This window comes from Pseudonaja textilis, chromosome 6 (assembly GCF_049901715.1).
Source record: "Pseudonaja textilis isolate UNSWEBS1 chromosome 6, rPseTex1.2, whole genome shotgun sequence".
Classification (NCBI taxonomy): Eukaryota; Metazoa; Chordata; class Lepidosauria; order Squamata; family Elapidae; genus Pseudonaja; species Pseudonaja textilis.
In genome coordinates this window covers 33,543,413-33,564,464 of record NC_141995.1, presented here as the reverse complement: position 1 = coordinate 33,564,464, position 21,052 = coordinate 33,543,413, and the positions used below count along the sequence as shown (strand labels likewise).

Below are 21,052 nucleotides of genomic sequence, written 5' to 3'. Positions count from 1 at the left end.
GCAAATGTAACATTGAATATTTCTTCTAACATACAAACCCTATTCTTAATCTGACAATACCAAAACATAAAAAGTTTAAAACTAATGGCATACCGGATAGCAATGGTCACATTGCTCAATTCACTACCAGGTTGTGGCAACCCAGGAGACAGAACCTACCCCCACCCAGGGGCCTCCAGAACCCAGCAGCCCAAACGTAATTCAGCTGCAACCGTCTCTGACCAAGGAACCTGAGATTCCCAGGATGCCTGCTTCAGCAACTGAAGCAGAAAGGGATGAGCATTGGTGGAAGAGAATCCCTAAAGCAATCGAGGTTGCACCGCCATCTCCCCTAGCTTCCATTGCCTCGGGCAATGCATAAGCGAGCTACAAAGACTGGAGTCGATGAAGGAGTGGGGAAAAGTCAGAACCCCATTTCCTCTAGTGGAAGCCCCAAGTGAATCATTAGAGCAATTCAGGGAGGAATTCAACCATGCCACGCTTCGCAATGAGGGGCCATCGCGCTGCCCAAAAGAAAGAGGAAAAGAGGTGGGGAGTGCAGTTGATCCCCATGAAGTGAGGACAAGTCTCATCCAACCCACCAAGCTCCAGTTAGCCAGCCCTAAGTTTAAACTGAGCCTAACCTCGGAAGAACCCTGGGATGCTCACAACCTTCAAGTCCGTTTTACTGCATTCTCTTATTGTTGCTTAAATTTAGTTTTATTTTGTGTGGTTTATGAAGTCTGCTTTAGAATTGATGCTGTCTTCTTATTTTATTATTTATTTTGTATAGTTTATAGCCCACTCTATGAGAAAGCTTCCAAGCAAATTACAGTTTGCTACAATTATAAACTCAGCAGTAAATAAACAAAATCAAAACGATAATAATGATGTCCATTCCCCTAAGATGGTCATTAGTAGGTTGATAGTTCAAAGAAATAAAACTCTCTTGAAAAATCTTGTACAAATGACAAAGGAAAGAGCTTTACATTCCATAAAATGGAGATAAAGAGTTAAAGCCTTATTGTTTTAATCGTGCCGTTCACTTCATAGCAGAAAGAGACTCTTGGACCTTCCTGAGATATTCTCACCAGAAAACTCCATTTCTGGCAAAGCAGTGCTTGGTGTTACCAGGTACTCATTTGTTTAGTTTCCATAGGTTGTTACTAATTGTTAGTAAACAGCACAGTGACTTAATGAGAGAATTAATCCTGCCGTGATGAATCAATCCATTTCTGTGCCACCTTCTGGACCAGCTATAATTTGGAAATCATTGTTAAAGGTGGATGCCCTAGAGCAATTTACAGTAAGCCAATCAAGTGGTGGATTACTCACACAGATTACTCACACCAGAGCATCCCGGTTTAAGGATTATCACTGGCCACAGCTTCCATCTGCTTTTTAAGCATTAGCCATAAGACCAAGAGGATCTCCCAAAGCATGCACCAATTTCTTCAGGAGAACATGGCCTGGTACAGAGAAAGTATTGGAACTAATATTCCTGGGTATTTTTTGAGGTACAACAACTCAGTCCGGGAGAGACTTAATCTGAGATTATTTTACCCTGTCCATTAAGTATAACAAAATAAAATAACTACACGTATCACAAGATTAGCTTATGAGTATTACAACCAGATATATTTTTATAAATACTTAGCATTCCAATAATACAGAGGTTAAGAAACCACACAGACAATCTCTTCACCCAAAAAGAATTTGATTATTTTGTTTCTGTTTTCTTCCTATCTTCTGCAGATGAAACAGGAAGAAGTCAAAAGCATGACAAAGGCACCAGCTGCATTGCACTGTAATTTGAGTTTTACAATATACACATCAGCATTCAAACAAGGAAGCAACTGAAGTTTTTATTTAATTTAAGACAACATTAAAAATTGACAGTTGCCCCAATGGACTTTACATTAACCAGAGTCAAATTACAGTCAGTACTAAATTCTTTTTGTATAAAATTATCAATTCTTGCTTCTTGCCAGCTTTTATTTTTTACTTCAGACAGTCAGTATGATCTATTTGTTAAAGAGCTAAAATGTGTCCTTGTGTTAAATTATTATTCTTGGCCACCTAAGCAAGTTAACATATATGGCTTAAGATCTAATTATAAAGATTGCAAGAATAGCAGTTTAGCAATATTAAGGATTTTTCATTGGTAAGTATTGAGACAAATGTAGTAAAAGCACAGAAACAAGGAGGTCAAGACTGCAAACAAAATAAGCAGATTTATTTATTTACTCTTCTATTTTTATTGCCTTCTGATCCCATGCTCAAAATATCGGAAAAGTAAAACAAAGCTTAAGAGTTACCAAATAGAAGTTATTCTGAGAGGGAATGATGGATCATAAGGCTGGAAAACATTTTTTTTCTTATTTCAACACTGTTCATTAGACGTGGGCAACACATGGCCTATGGGCTGAATACAAGGATTTGACTTCCAGGATTTCCCTCTCCATGGCTGGGAAAGATTGATCTAGGCCAGCATGAGCTAATCTCAGGAGACATACATTAATAGAATCAAACTAACCATTAAATATGTGCATTTATGAAACTAGCTTTCAGGCGCAGGCCAACCTTACTTTTCTGGAATTAAAAATTCAGTTCAGTGTGACTTATTAAAACTTATGAAACATTTGGCTAACGGTCAAAACAGAAGGATGAATCTGGTGTGAAACTTGTTAGCAGGATCACGATTGCTTCTCTTGTATTATCAATAGGCCCTTTTAGCAAAAATGCTGTTACTCAATCTAGTTTCACCTTTAAATCTTCTGATGTTTTTTTTTTTGCTGGCTATAAATCTTGTGATAGATTCATTAGAGTTTTAGGGATGCAAGAAGAAAGAATACAGCCAAATTAAATCTTACTGAAAGTCTGGAAAAAATAGTCACTTTTAATCCAATAATTTTTAGTCTCTTGTTTCATTTGGAAACTGCTGTGAACAAACTTATACATAGGGTACAAAAGATAAGAATCAAATATTTATCAATTGTACCCTGGGCAAGTCACAATCTTTTAGCCCAATCTACTTCACACACTTATTTAAACACCAGTCTCAACTTGACAGTTTTTAGAAAAAAACTAAGAAGGAACATGCACAATACCCAAACAGAAGTATTTCCACAAACACAATTGCACGAACTTTTCCACCTGTTTGTCACGTGTGAAAAAAGGATATGAGATAGAAACCACTGTCAAATATCTGGAAGGCAGATAAAACTGATAGAGATCTTTTGCATATAGGCACACTAGATCTTTTGCATACTAGACAGAAGTCATGAAGGATGAGCTGCACAGATGCTACATTTGACTGGAAAATTCATCTTCCATCACGAAAACTATTCCCACCGAATGGAAAATTATGTATATGTATCTTAAACATCATACAGCTTCACAAAGCAGCACATAGCTTGTAATAAAATCTTTCATACTGCGAATGTGTCTTTCTCATATTAACACTCTGTAACTCATCCCTTTAAAACATTATAACATTTAAGTTATAAAAGACTTAAACTTTAAAAATAACACTTTAAAATAGCATCACTGTCCCTTGGGTAACCAACTACTTGATACTCTCAGAATTCTGAACCATATTGCATACCTATTCTGTATTTTAAAATATCTTTGTACTAACATAGTTAAGAAAATGGTAAAATTAAGATGTTGCATAATTACTTATTAATACTATAGCTTCTAAGTTGACATCTTTAGTATTAAAATATTCTTAATTTTTAATTCTCCAGTACTAAGATAAGGAATTACTCACTTTCTTATTAAAAAGTTATTTAATTCTGGATCAGATATTATTTTTTTCAAAGTTTTAAAACAGAAAAGTGGTAGTTTAGGCATATTTCCTTTTCAAGAGTCATGATACAAACTTTTATCAAAGCACTTGAATACTTTTGAAAAAGTGAGGCATAATTCCTTCTAAGTTTTAAGTGCATTAACACTGAATATTGTCACCCATGAATTTATTTTGAGAGCCTAAATTCCAATAATCACCTGATCACGTCATTTTATATTTACAGTACTGCACATACACAATCTCTTCTGAAAGTGTACCTCTGAGAAGTGCCATTATACAATATATTTATATAATTTGAACTTTAGTACAACTCTGATATCAATGCAACCCAAATTCTCCCTTTATAAAAACTAAGTTTTGTTAGGTAGGTCTTAGGTAGATCAATTGTATGTTTTTCCTATTTTTCAACAGGTATAAATTTGTAAAATGAGATTTGAAATTTTGATTGCCATCAAAGTTACTCTCCTCTTAAAAACAAACAAGACCTTGCTGAATGCACAAAGTACAGTGTCAGGCTAGTTTCAAACAGTCCAGAGAGTAAAAACTGAGGCCTATCACATATATGATATTGTGTTTTGTAATCTCCACCCCATTACAAATCTTTCTTAAAAACATAAAATGATTCATGGTGTTAAAAAAACCCATATATTCATGATTCTGACTTTAAAAAGAAATCAACCTAATTCCAAGTATACATAGGAGTATCTATTTGCTCAGACTGCTTTTAGATTCTTATACTGAAAACTAATACAGAACACAATAAAATCACATGCATATGATTGTGTTCCTCACACTTTTTACATGCTACTAATGGATTTGTATTTAGGAGGCAATGCATATATGAAGTTATTTGTTTAAAACACTGATATTTCTCTATCCACTGGTATAAATGGATCTTCTCTATCACCAATAAATACATTTTAAAAAGGACATACACACACACACACATATATACACACAAACACTCATATATATACACATACACACTCATATTTATACATGTTAAAAAATACTAGCACAAATACAAAATTTGACATTTGATTCTCTTGTATAACAGTATAAGCAGCATACCAAAGTGGCATAATTAAAGCTAATAATGAAGATTGTTTAGTTCATGAATTGTTATCTTTCAGGCAATCCATAAATCAGATGAGTTTATTACATTTATTACATTTATTGCCACTATTGCAAATACTGGAAGAACTGGAAGAAAATGTGCCTATTTTTAGAATAAAATATATCTATAGTATTTAATATTCATTCCATACAGCTGTAATAGCCTAATTAAATATGACAACTGTGTCCATGAAATTCAGTGATTACAAATATTCCTCACTCATTAATGAACTAACATTCCATCAATTAATATAGCAATCAAAATCTGCTACCCTAGCTATTATGCATACACTAATAATAGCCACTGCCACATAAACTACATAATATTCTTTGGAATATAGCAACATTGTGGACAACTGAAGTTATGTATAGACCAGATCTATACTTACAATATAATAGGGTGCACTTCATATTTAACTGATATCAAACCAAAGAACATCCCCACTTTGTGTTTGTGGTTATAGCTTGCAAATGTTATAATTTTTAATAAATACTGTTGTGCATGAAATCTAGGCTCTGGAATATGCAGCAGTAACAAAAAATGCATGTCTACATTCTAGCTTGTAACCAATTAATTTTTAGAAGGCATGCTACTCAGTTTTGATTGTTTATATTTTTAAAAGCACATATATGACATTCTTACCCCAAAAAACCCACCAGTAATGCTGGTTTCAAGTATTTTCATTCTTTTCCTCTTGCTCAATTCAATTACCCCTCCCTCCAATACCAAATCCTATGGGACAGTAACTTCTACTGTATATTTGTCTTCAATATATATTTAAATGCTCTGGGCTGGGAGGAACCCCAAATTATGTACAAGAGTGCAGGTTCTTCCATAAGTAAAGTGCTGTGGGATACATGTGATGCCTATGGCGGGTTTTATTCCATTCTGGGTTTTTATTTTAGATCCCTCTGAGGTGGGTGGGGGAGAGAGAGAGAGAGGGAGCGCTTCGATTTTGTTTTCCTTTTGAAACAAGACTAGGCAAATACGGGAAAAGGGAGAAGGCTTCGTTCGTCGCAGCTGGGCTTCGGGAAGGCAAGTGACCCGCGCAACCTGCGAGTCAATAATTAATGGGAACCTCTCCTCTTACCACACCATCTCAGATGGAGAGGCACACTGGCGTCAAACCCATCCAAACCCCATCCATCTCCATTAAGGGGTCGGGGAAGCCAAAGGGGGCTGGAGCAGATGGTGGGAGCCGCTGGAGGAGAGGGGGAGCCTAGAGACAAGTCCGGAGGCGATCAAGCTGGGAGCTTTGTTACGGCCGGAAGACTTCATTTTGAGTTGCCGCGCTGACTTTCTAACCCCGCCAAGCCACCCTGGAGCGTTGCTGCTCTCTTTGCGCCGCCTGAACCCGTTTTCTTTCGAACGGAAACTACTCCGAACTTGAAACCTGACTCCCTTTCTAAAACCAGTGGAAGTGCCTCAGCGCCAGAGTACCTCGCTTTGTCTCCAAAAGGCAGCATGTCCAACTTGAGAGACAGGAATCCAGGCGAGCTCCTTTGATCTCCGCTTTGGATCTCTCCGAAACTCGAGCCGAGACCTCTCCCCGGGTCCCCCAAACCCCACCCTCGACTGATAAAACTTCTTTGCCCTTGGCCGACTTGGAGCCGCTGCGGTGCACCGCTGCCTCCTGGCGGCCGTGGGCGGCCGCGCCTCTTTCGCAAACGGCTCCTTTTGGGATACCCCCCCCCCCTCCTCCCTCCTCTGGAGCTGAGCTCCTAAAAGTACGCCAAGGAAGTGGAGATCGCCACAGATTACAAATTGACAGAGCTGGAAAGGACCTTGTCGGTCATCTAGTCCAACCTCCTGTCTCCTGCAGGAGACTCTACACCACTTCTGACAGATAGGAGTCCAGTCTCTTCTTGAAAGCCTCCAGAGATGAAGCTCCCACAACTTCTGAAGGCAAGGTCTGTTCCATGGGTTGATGGTTCTCACTGTCAGAAAATGTCTCCTTATTTCCAGGTTGAATCTCTCCTTGTTCAGTTTCCATCCATCCTTCCTTGTTTGGCCTTCAGGTGCTTTGGCCACTCCACCTCGCCCCCTGCCCTAATAGTGTCTCATGGCAGCTTCCTAGCCACAGCATCTTTCTTATTGCTCCAGCTCCTAAATGATCACAAACATCCTTTCATGGTTTTTTTGCTATCAGCACTGCGATGCTGCCCTTTGTCCTTCAAAAAAATAGGTGGATCCGCTTCCCTGGACCCAGACTGCTATGAATCTGATGCTTTCGAGGAAAGGGCTGAAAAGCTCCTAGCATTCGGTCCACTGGTCCACTGCTTCCACACATAGAAGCTCTATTCATGACTAATAGCTTTAAGGCGTTGGATCTCCATGGCTTTGCCTTTTTTCTGTGCAAGGGAGGTGTCCCCAATACTGAAAAGCTTCATCTGCTCTCATCTTTGCTGTAGGGAGAGGATAGTTACCTTCAATGTAATTTATTCCAGGGGTTTCCAGCCCTGGCAACTTTAAGCCTGGCAGACTTCAACTCCCAGAATTCTGGGACTTGAAGTTTGCCAGGCTTAAAGTTGCCAAGGTTGGAGACCCCTGATTTATTGTATCCATCAAAATGCTAGTGAGCGGATGGCAAAGCAAAAATCTTCCTATACTTAACAAAAGTTTTTCTTTCTCTGACTCCTTTTTCCCCCTCTCCCTTTTCTTTTTGGTTCTTATTTTTCTTGCCATTTACCCATTAGGAGGATAATCCTGCATTAACTATCCCATGAAACTAGGGATAGCCTAACATAAAATATGATTTTTTTAATGTTATACTAGGTGGCAACTTAAGAATGAACTGGATCACAAGCCAACCCATTAAATCAGGGTTCGAAACAAGCTCTTTTTGGTTTAGAAGCTAAATGGAAACTCGAATGGTTGAGCCGTTGTAAAATCCGACTTGCTTGCTCGGGTTGTCAGCCTTGTAGGAAAATACATTTATAGAGGACTTGGAGACGGGTTTTCAGCTCATTTTCGGATGCACAACCCAGTTTATTCCCAGCCAGCAGGCCTCGGGTACCAGCTGCCCCCCAACACATGTGGAAAGGCTCGACGTGGGCAAAGGAAGCTTTCCAGATTCTGCGGGCACTTTCTATGAAGACAGTCCCAGTTATCCTGAGCGCGCTGAGTTTATCCGTTTTTCGCGCGTGGGTTTAGCCTGCAGGGGAAAGATCGTGTGCCTTTCTCCCAGTCAAAGATCTCAAACAGAGCCGGACACAGAGTTAAAAACAAAAACAAGAAAAAGCGGCCAGCCTTGGGTTACACGCAAGCCCAGAGAACTATTTGCACGCGAGAACTCGGAGCCTCGACACAGAGCGCCTGTGTGTTTTGGCTGCTTTCAGCTTGGTGGAAAATCCTCGCTGCTGCTGCTGCCGCCGCCGTTGCTCCTCCGTCTCCTTTTCCAAGTCAGGGGAGGGGGAAAATAAACTGTTCTCCCTCTCCCAGCCCTCCACTTCCTCCCCAGCCCCGCCCAGAAGAAAGAAGGTGTTGCCGTCCCTTTGACTCTTGAGCTTACCTGGTGGCCTTTCGAACAAAGTAAGAGCAGGTAAAGTCTCCGTGATCGTCCAGCCACGCTTCCACCGCGTCCTGCTGCTGGCGGTGGCAGCTGCCTTCCATGATCGCCTGGGGCTCTGCCTGCTCACTTTTGCCCCACGAGGCAGCCGCGAGGCCCCGTCTGGCCACCTCCTCCTCCTCGCCGCCCTATTTGCTTTCACACCCCACGCCCGTCCCTCCCCGGGGTGCCTTTCGGATCTCTCCTCCGGTCGGTCGCTCCCACCCCACCCCTTGTGTCCGGCTCCCGGGACTCCCAGGTGCCTGGCCGCAGCAGCCGGCGACAAGCCAACTCCACGCCGCCTCCCCGGCGAGTTGGGATCCAGCCCAGCCCTTAATGTGTAATCCGGCCGGCTCCACCCCTCACTCGGTGCCCACTGCAGCGTTGGCCAGGAGGGACTCGGGCAGGCGCTCCCTCCCGGAGACTCCGCGGTGCTGCCGGCAAGCGGGCGAGCCTCTCCCGCCCTTCCGGGGCTGCCCTCGCCTTTCTCCCCCGCCCGGTCCCTTTTACTAACTAGATCCAAGTGGAAAATGCCCTGAAGAAAAACCGGGTTCAGAGATTTTTCTCCACCCGGGACGTATTAGAGACATGGGCCGTGGCGGATTAAGGCTCACCGCTGCCCTAAGCACTGACAAATCTTCCCTCCTTTGTACATACAAGATTTGTTACAAATCCTCCTTGGTGTTTTTTCTTCTTCTTTCTTTCTTAACTTTGTGGTGCCCGCTTTGGGCCTGGTGCCCTAAGCACGTGCTTAATCTGCTTAATGGTTAATGCACCACCCGACATGGGGAACAGGATTTTTAGTTTCACAGAATAAAATACTAAACCGTTAAAATCATCAAGTGAAATCAAAAGGAAAGTGAGTAAAGACCTCAATAACTCTCCAATCTAATTTTTTGACCTGTCCAAAAGTATGCTGCTGAGGCACCTTTCAAAGTACTCACCTATTTTCAACTTAACAGTCCATAATAATAATAATATAGTAGAAAGGGGCTCCACCAGGCCATCTGTCCTATTGCCAAAGAACTCTTATCCTTACATTATTTTTTCCTGAACAATTCTGGGGAAAGGCTGCTATCCAGCATTAGAGCACAACAAAACTCTTGCTGGATTAAATTCATCTAATGCAGCATTCCGTTTCCAAGAAAGCAACAGCAAGGCACTCATACACTAGGAATACTATTCTTAGCTATCTTTCTAGGTCAGGGATCTCCAATCTTGGCAACTTGGCAACACTGGGCTTTCATAGCTTCATTGGACAGTTCTGCACAGTGGTGGGATTCAAAAAATTTTACTACCGGTTCTCTGGGCATGGCTTGGTAGGTGTGGCTTGCTGGGCATGGCAGGGGAAGATACTGTAAAATCTCCATTCCCTCTCCACTTCTGGGATAAGTTTACTGCAAAATCTCAATTCCCTCCCCACTCCTGGGGGAAGGTTACTACAAACTCCCATTGCCTCCCTACCCCATTAACCTGCTTTCCAGCTCCATTCTCCTGTACAGGGCAACAAAAGAAGACCCAGCCAATCAGCTGGGACTCAGGAGGCAGAGAATAGATGGGTGTGGGGTCAGTCAGAGGCGGTATTTGCCGGTTCTCTGAACTACTCAAAATTTCTGCTACGATTCTCCAGAACTGGTCAGAACCTGCTGAATACCACTTCTGGTGCCCATGTAACATTGTTTCTTGAGTACCACTGGTTGCCACTCAAATTAATTCAAAGTTCTGATTGTCCTATACATGGCACAAGGCCTCCCTATCTGAGAGGCCACCTATGACCAAGAGTTTTTATCTATCCTGAATGATCAGATAGTGTATTCTGGGTTCTATCCTTTCGATCTCCTTCCAAGTCTCATCAGGCCACATTGATGAAGACCTTGTGGTGTTTGTTGACTTAGCCAGGGAAGACTGAACAGTTGTATTTAGTAGCCACAGGGTGATGAGTGGTTTGCTACACAGTTGCTGTAATGTTTGACTCACTTGCTTCTGCCCAGATAGATAAAGCTGCTGCAAAGTGGCATTTTTTAACAGTTAAAATGTCATAGTTTTCATAGTTAAAACTAATCCTATATATTGTAATTATGTCAAGTAACTAAAACTCCCAAGTAAGGTTTGACAACATTTTTGATCAAGTGATTGAATGTTAAGCTATCTTGCCTTGCCGTAATGCTTTCTCTAAGATGCCAAGGCTTGCTAAATTGTGGAGTTATACCTATTTGGAGGGTTTTCACAGTGGGCAAGAAGAAGGACTGAGAGACCAGGTGACCTTAGGCCACAGACAGTCCACCTGAATCTTGCTCAGTATTAGGCCTCCCATATTGGCCTTCAAAGTAGTTATGCCCACCAGAAAGTTTTAAGAGTTGAATTTTCTGTATCTCTCCAAGTCATGCTGGGTCCCAACCCTAAAAGTTCTGCCTGCTGCAGCTTTCCAACATTTCAGACAAAACTCTGGCTTTTTTCAAAGTAATCAATCAAATTGTATTTACAATTCAAGACCAAGCACAGTAAAAGACCAACATACAATACACTAAGTATAAACAGAATATTCAGCTGTTAATAATTCTAATGGCAATTGCAAACAGGAAGTTATGCCTCTTTTCCTGGATGACTACTCTTCAGAAACTTCTAAGAAAAATTGAAAAATAGCAATGCCTGTTAGAAACCACCAGGTTCTTTTCTCATACTATTAACTGTTTTCCTTTCTCATTAATTGTCTTCCTCACTATTTCTATTGTTAACTGCTAATTATTTTAGGATTTTTCTCACAATTTTTAAAATTCCAGTTTATAGTATATTGTACGCCTACTATTCTTGCAACTTCTCCTTGGCCTACTTTTGAAATGAAGTTTCCCAAAATATACTAAAGATCCCTTTTGAGTATTTCTTGATAGCACATTGAAGTTCACTGTAAAAAAGTTCAATATCATCATTTGAGTTAGAGCACAGATTTGTAGTATGGAGCAGAGATGGTATTCAGCAGGTTCTGACCAGTTCTGGAGAACCAGTAGCGGAAATTTTGAGTAGTTCGGAGAATCAGCAAATATCACCTCTGACTAGAGATTTTACAGTATCCTTTCCCTGCCACACCCACCAAGCCACACCCACAAAACCGGTAGTAAAAAAATTTGAATCCCACCACTGGTATGGAGATGTTGAGTGGCTTGCCTTCGAATTTGGATAGATATGAGATTGCTGCATGCTTTTTGATTCTCACACATTTAGACCCTTGTTTGCTTATGCAGAATGCAGTTCCTTTTCATCTGATGATAATGTTTCCAGAAAAATAAACTATAAATTCATGTGACTTGAATTGATACTGCCTGATGTCAAGGATGACTATTTTTGCTCTAATCATTTCTCTTTTTACAATTTCAAATTTCCCAAGGGACATCCCTCTTAACATTCCATGTTCCAATTTGATATAACTTTGTACAGCAAAGTCAACCTCTTTTGTCATGCCGTCAATTGTTCCTGAAAGCTTTCTTTCAACAATGTCATAAAATCCCTGATTACTAAAAGCTAGCCTTTGGTCTCCTTTAGTAGTTTGCAAGCTACCATCCAGCTTGGAGGATCTGCTGTTGATATCCACATTTGATCATGCTTAGTTATTGCCATAAAGTGTTCTGGTGAGATTTTTTTTTTTTTTTAACAGAGTACCATAGTTCACCATTGCTTTCGCTAATCGTCCCTATTAATTGCCTGCTTAGAAAAAAAATTTAATCAAAACTTTAACAGGGTAGATTTGGCATGTATGTTTTTAATCGCAATTTGTATTTTTATACGAACATACTAATGGAGCATAATTATAGAATCTGTCATATTAAAAAGTCCATAATTAATAAGATGTGTCTCACATAGCTTCGCGAGCAGAATCAGTGCAGTACAGATGCAAAGCTGTTTGATGTATAGATACCTCCAAAGGAAGCCTTTGAACCAGCTTGAAATTCAGCATTAGACCTCTAATGAGTCCACAAGGCTGGCAGAGGTCAAGAGCTAAGCTGATTTATTTCTGGCTGGGCTACAGTGTATTTGAAATCTCACTGTGATTTCCTTTTTGCTACTCTGAAGCCTTACAGCACTTATGAGCAGACTGCATTCTTTTTGGAGCCCTCTGGGGTCAGAATAGCTTCTGCCCTGCCCTAATTGAAAATAACTTGCTAAAATGCCTTGTCAAATGTGTCATTTTTAAAAACTTATATTTAAAGGGCAGCAAAGAGCAGTGCCTTCACAGATTCACAATTACTCTCAGCTCACAGCTATTGCTTCTATCGATCGATCGATCTATCTATCAATTGATAGATAGATAGCTATCCTTCTCGCTATTGAGAACAATTTTAATGTTTTTTGAGAAATCACTGGACAAATGTACCCAACATTAAACATTCAAAATGCAGTGCAACACTTACCAATTGCCACCTTTTGCATTTCTGTCATTTGTAGTGATAGTTGGGTGCAAGGTGTAGAAATGCTTGTGGTGGTGTCAACATTTTGACAGTTGGTATCAGTGAAGTTAACCACAGGCCAGAATATTTAGAAACTGGGTAGAGGAAATGGTGGCAACCTAACAATGTCTTTTGTATGCCTTTAGGCAATTGCCCCACTTCTCCAATTAATGCCAATCATAATTACTTGAGTAACATCATTTAATTTTCTATAATCCCCACCTGCATAAATCTAATATTTTAACCCTGTAAAAAGATTTTCACGTAAGCACTCTTGCTGGCTTACTTTTAAAAGGTACTACTGGAAGAGATTAAATGTCACTGCAGTGTCTTCTATCTGGGATTTGCTATAAATTGCCTCTGTATTTTGTTTAATTTGGATTTATACTTTTAATTTTTTGTTTATTCATCAAACTGTAGTTAAAGCAAATCATGACATAGCAAAAAGTAAAAAGTCTGCCTGAAGATTTAGAACCTGCCTTCAATATGCCAACTACTATGGGAAAATTTATACTTTGGCTTTATATTTTGCATCAAGTTATGATTTGTTGTGTAAGCTATCTTTACTATAATCATAGTGCCATAGTAAACCTCTTTCACAGTTGCCACCAAAGTATATTTTTAGTATAATAGAAAAGATCATTAAATGATACATCAGTTTCATTGGATTATATTAATATAACCTTTAATTTAACCTTAAATTTAAATTAAATCAAATTTAACTTTTGTGCCTGACTTTACCTACTTTTTTGGCCTAATTCAGGAAAATTGATGCAAAATATGTTGTACAATTCTGACAAAAATCATGGCCATTGGAATTTTTAAAGAAAATTGTTGAGCAACCACTGTATAAATCACATGATAAGCCAGAGAACAATAGCTTCCAAAGCAAATGGTATGAAAATGAAATGAAAACAACTCTGATGTTATTCATTCTCCACTAATCTTACGGTATTCTGTGCTTAACATTTCTAAATCACTATGAAATGTTTTAAATTTAAATAATATGCCTAAGTCTTGCTAGTAAAAAAAGAGATGATAAGCATGCACAAGAGAACTGTGAAGCATCTTTTGTAGATTGTTCTGGCTAAAAATGAAATTAATGGGCAACTGAATTATTTGAGTCAGGAAATGGTCAATAATATTAATTACAATAAGCACATCTCATTCACATGAAAAACTCAAAGGGGCAGAGTCCATATGGACAACAAAGTGAAAGGAAAGTTGCTTAGCAGCTGTGTTTGCAGTTCAAAGATAACAAGCATCATAGGCTTAACACAAAACAAATGACCGTCAACTTTGGCCTGCAGTTTGCTGTGGACGCCAGATAAGACTGTGCCTATGCAGCTCATACTGATATCTCTGACATACAAGGGATTTAAGAAATGATATTCCTGAAAAAGGAGTTTTATCTTTGTTTCACTAAACTTGATGAGCAATGGTAGGAAGCAGTTGGGGAATAGTTACACTGATCCTCTGAATTAGGAAGGCATAATAAGGTTGACAGCCATATCAGGATTTTCTAGATCTATTGGCCTCTGTTTTAAAGCATGGCTTTACATAAAGAAGTACAGAAGCCAGCACAAAATATTTCCCACATGTGGAAAAACAATTTTTTCTCCTGTATTCCTCTATCATCCTACTTATTGCTATAGTTGAAGATTAGGTCTAGTTGGCTTTAGATCTAATCTTCAACCATAGCAATAAAACAATATCCTCCATTCCACCTGAATGGACACCTCCTTGTGTTCAAGGAGCACAAAGCCAACTAGACAACACAAAGAGATTTGTCCTTCACTGCTGTCTTTCTCCCAATGCCTGACCATTGCACAAATGCTGCAGCAACAGAGCAGAAACCATGCACGAATACATAGACACACATTTTCTTCGGTGACCCAAAAAAAGAAGGCACTGCAAATCAAGAAAATTCACTGGGTGATTTTAACAAGCCACTATCTTTGAAACCCACTATCTAGCTTCGAAAACCACTAACTAGGATAGTTAACATGAGAAGAATCATTAGCAAGATCAAGGGGTTTGTAGACTGTCTTACTCAGATCCTGGAGTAAAGTTAGGACTTCAATCAATTGATCAACTAGTCAGTAATAATTATATGCTTGTTAGGGATACACCCTAGCAGAATCTGCACAGCAGTCAGGCAGGCAGGCAAAATATATGTGAGATAAACGTTTTTGTAGCTTACACTCAGTAAAACAGATACACAGTGCTAATTAAATAGTTTATTCCAGTAAGAGTTATAGCATAGTCAAACAGTCCATATATCATTCACTAGTTCAGTCCATCCAGGGATTATTCAGTTGCAAATTCCAGTGTCGAAAAAGAGAGGTCAGTAAACTTACAAATATCATTCCAGTAATATATCTCCTTGCAGTAGAGATATGAAGAAGTCAAAAACTCCTCTCTTCCTTCAGCAACTCAGCAGTAGGGGAAACACGCAGTTAACAAACCATCAATCCATGCAATCCAGTAATTGTCAGGGAATCGTCAGGTTCTCTTGCTCCCTCTTATGGTGGTTCAACACCGCACCCAAAATTACATGCTTTGCAGTTTTAAAGTGACACACACTTAAACTTACAATCATAGTTTATATATATTATTTTACCCAAACTACGTTAGGTAACCTATGTTATTCCTAACAATGCTTAATCAAGAATTTGTTTAAAAATTATAGATTTTTTATTGCTGTTGCTATCTCTAATTCATTTTTTTCACAAGAAGTCTGTTAAGCAAAATTTAATTTTTAGTAGCTCACATTAACTCAATTTAATAGATACATGACTTATTTCCACTGATTTAGTGTGATCAGTTTTTGTTTAAGAAAAATACTGAATTCATCTTCCTTCTCTTGCTCTTTTTACTATCCTTATCAGAGGTAGTATTCAGCAGATTCTGACCAGTTCTGGAGAACCGGCAGTGGAAATTTTGAGTAGTTCAGAGAACCGGCAAATATCACCTCTGACTGGCCCCGCCCCCATCTATTCTCTACCTCCTGGGTCCCAGCTGATTGGCTACGTCTTTTGTTGCCCTGCGTAGGACAACGGAGCTGGAACGGAGAATGGAGCTGGTTAGTGAGGTGAGGAGGGAATGGGATTTTGTAGTAACCTTCCCTCAGGAGTAGGGAGGAAATGGAGATTTTGCCATGCCCACTAAGCCATGACCACAGAACCAGTAGTAAAAATCTTTGAGCCCCACCACTGATCCTTATCCTTACCTATGAAGAATTTAATCATCCTGCATTCAAGGAGAGATATTTCTAGTCATTCTCAAATTCTAATAGTCTCCAGCACTGAACCCATATTAAGGAATAATTAAGGTAGGCATTTTGATAGCAAATTTGGACTTTCTTGTTTACTGTTACTACTTTTCCTTTTAGTGCCAGGTAAAATGATTCTTGATTTTAGGGAGAATGGTAAAGGTATCCTGAGCCAAAACTCAAACCAAACAGTATCAACTGCACTTAATGAATTCTCCTCCCTCTCTAAAATTTCCTGCAGTTTCTAACATCAGTTTGCACTGCACCTAAACAAATAAAGTAAGAGACAAAACATAAATACTTTATTTCTGGCACTTTCCATTAAAACTAGAGTGTATTGCCTGGCCCAAGAGACATATACATCCCATTGTACATTAGAAGTACTTTGATGTATTTATTGTATTACCTTCTTGCAAATAAAGGCAAAATAATATTTTCGTCCTTCCTCAAAGATTTCCCATGTATATGCATTTTGTTATTGAATAATGAAGCATTAGAATGAAGTCTCTTGCTGGAGGAAACATTTGTCATGATATAATTAAGAAATGACCAAGATGACAGATGAATATCTTGGACAATAGAATAAAAATCTCTAATGCTGGCTGGCTATTTATTCACATTGACCAGCCCATATCCATGTCCTAGAATGGCTACCCAACTGGCAATCATAAATCTTAGTGTGGTTTCAAACAATTCACAGTTGAATCATATACTATAAGGCAGGGCTGTCAAACTCCTGGCCTGTGAGCTGGATGTGCCACATGCTGGCCACGCCCATGCCTGGTTTAGCAAAGGAAAAACAAGTCCTGATATGTCATGTGACGTCATGACAACATGAGTTTGACATCCCTGCTATAAGGGACTAATACTAATACATGAAGACAATTACAGTTTCATTCCTGCATGTATTTTTTTTAATGTTTCACCTCCCCACCCCATGAAAAACAAATAGAATTAATCAGTTGATTTCCTATGTTTTCCAAATCATCTAGAGAGATAATTACATAGTCTGGATACAGCATCAGCAGAGTTCAATCTAATTTGGAACTGACTGAAGCAAAACAGTCAATTAAACAGCTGCACAAGTTCAAGGAGGCAATATTTATTCTGCCTGAGATAACCACTATTTGTCAAAATATGCTAGTAGCCCAAGGTAATCAGTTCCCTCAGGCCATCATCTATGGATGGACAGATTTGGCCTTGAGAGCCTATAGAAGCAGAGGAGAAATAAATTCTCCACTGCCAACAGGTTAGATATATAAAATTAACATTGGAACCACCACCAGTGGCCACATTCTACTCATATGGAACACACCTCCTCAGATTAAAGCTTGCCTCTGAGTAATGAAATGCAAAGATCTTGGATGCTAGGTGGCTTGTTCAGCAATGTTTTAAGGATTCTCACTTTTCTTTTAAACGATGGCATTTTTAAACAGTGAATAAATTTACTTTCAAAAATATGCTGGATTATTTCATATAAACAGCTGAGGAACCAGGCACCTTGTCTGGGAGAAAAATGCAATATGAATAGTGTATTCAATTTATTTTAAAGCAACAAAAGTAAGTTGAAAAAGCACAGAAGTTTATACAAGTTCAGTTTTGATATAAAACAGATTATTATTTGTGTCCAAAAAAAGTTATATAGGCCATTTTATGATTACAAACAGAGTTCTAGGCTTCAACTTTTGAGCCAAACCTTACATGTATTGTGTTAAACAATACGACGGATTTGCTTACTGACTTTTTTAGGACAAGAATATATTAAGTTATATTATAAATGGAAGCTTGAAGTCTGAAATGTCACTGAGCATGAAAAGAAGCTTTATTCAAGAGATTCTTGTTGCTATAACTGCTTAGTACTAGTTAGATGCCGGTAAGATTCCAGTATTAGTATATCAACAGTTTGTATTTACCAAAGCACTTCAAAAGTGAAATTAAAACTTTCCCCAGCAACTTATAAATCTTCTTTTCCCATTTAAAATACCCCCTTCTCCCAAAAATACCTCCAGAGATATCACGTTTGGATTTTCACAAGTGTTTTTGACTCTCTAATTTCACACTACCAAATACCTGGAAATACAGTAAAAACAAAAGCAAGACAGTTAAGATAGTGTTCTTGGAATGTAGCTTGTTGTTATATACATAGTTGCAGCTACTATGAACTGGCAGGATTGGCATGCTCCAGCCCCTTCAATTAAACAATGTCAAACTATTGGAATCCAGGATGCATATGCTTTCTCTGTTGCAGTGCCTGCCCTTTGGAATGAGGTTGTCCCTGATATCCAGATAGGTTCCACCCTGGTGGCATTCTGGAAAGCCTTAAAAGCCTGGCTGATCTCCCAGGCCTTGGGCTGGGATCAGATTTGTTTGAGGATATTCTTGGTTAGCTGGACTTGCCATTGGTTCTTATTCTTTATTTCTTCCTAATTCATTTCTACTTAGGATATTCCTTTGCCTTTAAAGCCCTACATGGCATGGGTCCAGGGTATCTGAGCAGCCGTCTCTCCATGATGAGACAAATCTGCCCACTCATACCAGCGAGAGTGGCCTACTATTGATCTCATCTGCTAAGGAATTGCACCAAGTGTGGTCAAGGAGAAGAGCCTTTTTCACTGTGGTCCCATCTTTGTGGAATATTCTATCACTGGAGATGAGAATTGCCCCTCCCTTTCAGCATTCCAGAACGGTATCAAAATCTGGCTTTGCCAGCTGGGCTGCAGCTCTAAGAGAGGCACTCACCACTGGAAGTGGCTGACGGGGTAAGAAGTCCTCATCCTTATCCCACTTGACTCTTGATTCCCCTAGTTCTGTTTTAATATAATTCTTAATAATAGTTCAATTCTCTACTGTTTTAATGTTTTAACTACTGTATTTTTACTTGGTTTATAACCTGTAAGCTGCCCAAAGTCAACTTGTAGGGGAGATGGGTGGCATAAAAGCTCAATAAATAAATATTCTAATTTTTGTTCTGCCTGGTTTTATTACAGTATGTGCTGTCTTCAGTTGGAAGTCTAAACTGAATAAATTAAATTAAAGCAATTAAATTATATTAAATCCTAATATTTGAGGGACTGATTATGATTACAGATGATGCATTATGACTCCCACTATGAGTACTGAAAGTGGTGATTCCATACATGTACCTTAATTTGTTGCAAGTTTGTCGATCGAATTAAAAATGTGTCTCATAATTCATTTATTAACTCAATTACTAGATTAACAAAGAAATAAAACTTTAATCCTAGGCTTAAAACTTTCTTATAATAGTATCAAGGATATAGACATCCTGTCTCCTACTATGTGGCACATCAATGAAAAAATAAATACAAGTATATTTGGATTTTCTTTAAGCTAATAGATACACTGTATTACTATGTAAAACCATTATGGTTTGCCATTAGCAAGAAATTATATAAATTGCACTGGGAAAGAGCTCCCTTCCTCCCCGATCAGCACCAATGCATACTTATATAAGTATGGTATTAGATTTTGTAGGGTTGGGAAGGGGGAGAAATGGAAATAGTACTCTTTTGCTATTCTACGTCAGAGGCATTAGATATAAAACTGCCATAAAGCACTAAAACAATGTGCAGAGTAACAGCAGTTTAGGTGATGATAGAAGTATGATAGAAGTCCAAGTAACAGCAGTTTAGGTGATGATAGAAGAATGAACAGAACAAAGGCTAATTGTAGAATTGACCTCGCACTAGTTGGAATGCGTAAATAATATAATTTAAAAGTCTATTTGCCATTATTGCCGTGAAGCTGGGCCACTACTTAAAATAATGCTGTTGGAACTCAGAAAATCATTACTTTACTGTTATGAAAATTATGAATTAAAATGGAGTCATGAAATAAACTTCTGAGGGATATGGTACTCCTTTGTAATATGCTTTCTGAAACCAATCATTGACTTAAGTTCTGCTTTTATTTTATTTATTTTATATTTTCAGGGTTGTCATTTTGGTATCAGCCGTTTCGCCTTTTTTCATCAACGCTAATTCAGAATTAGATTTGTTTGGACTGTGATAATTTTTAATGCAGTATTTAGCATTCTCAATAAAAGTTGAAGGATGATAAAGATTGTCTTATGAACAAATACATTGTATGTTTAATCCATCATAATTCAAACTTATTTAAAAACTAGGGCAGAGGCTAAAACCCAGTTTTTCTTTATGATGATGCTAGAAAGCAAATTCCTGAGCTGGGTGACCTGTTGTGAAGGCCCTATAGTGTGTGTGTGTGTGTGTGTGTGTGTGTGTTTTCTTAAGTTTTTGCGGGTACTTACATGTATGGCATTCGGCTTTGCTCGGGTATTTTCCCACGTCATAGTAGTTGTGCTTTTAAAGTTGTAGTGACGTTTCAGCAGAATCTCATCTGCCAATACCCGAGCAAAGCCGAATGCCATATATATATATATATATATATATATATGTATGTGTGTGTGTGTGTGTGTGTGTGTGTGTGTGTGTGTGTGTGTACAATAGGGCATTATATATAGGTATTATAGGGCCTATAGCAGTAATATGAAGATCCCAAACCGAATTTCTAAAATAATTTTGGAATGTAAACACATTCTTACATGATCTTAACTTGCACATGCTACCCTTCTCTTAAATATTGCAGATTTGGTGCAGAATAAATCTTCATCAACTTTGGGAAAACACATAATGATACAACTTCTAAATAATGAAACAAATACAAATATATTGCAAAAGTATTTTCTGCCACTAAAACCAATGGGGCTTCAGTTGTATATTTGATTCAATTAAGCATTTATACTCATGAAATCCTCTGCTTTTATAAAAAAAAATACTTTCCCTTCTTCATGCCTGTTCTTCCTTACACTATTGTTAGGAATTCCTGTCAGGATACAGCATATGAA

General features: G+C 38.8%; 1 protein-coding gene and 1 long non-coding RNA gene across 13 annotated transcripts in view; one reads left to right on the top strand and one right to left on the bottom strand.

The window, feature by feature from the left end:
- Positions 1–21,052, bottom strand: part of PDE5A (phosphodiesterase 5A) — an 87,916-nt gene that overhangs the window by 58,422 nt on the left and 8,442 nt on the right. For 5 of the 12 annotated variants that reach the window (XM_087936202.1, XM_087936198.1, XM_087936200.1 and 2 more), the window contains exon 1: positions 8,419–8,796. The exons of 3 other annotated variants lie outside the window; for them this stretch is intronic. In XM_087936202.1, coding sequence (XP_087792328.1) covers positions 8,419–8,519 — 101 coding nt within the window. In that variant the 5' untranslated portion in view covers positions 8,520–8,796. Of the gene's footprint in view, positions 1–6,347; positions 6,504–8,418; positions 8,892–21,052 lie in introns of those variants that run through there. 4 more of the 12 variants (XM_026697971.2, XM_087936201.1, XM_026697968.2 and 1 more) reach the window with 3 other exon arrangements.
- Positions 8,075–19,131, top strand: LOC148125446 (uncharacterized). The gene is made up of 4 exons (XR_015744130.1): positions 8,075–8,448; positions 11,992–12,077; positions 15,785–15,987; positions 18,610–19,131. It is a non-coding gene; the product is annotated as an uncharacterized LOC148125446 (long non-coding RNA).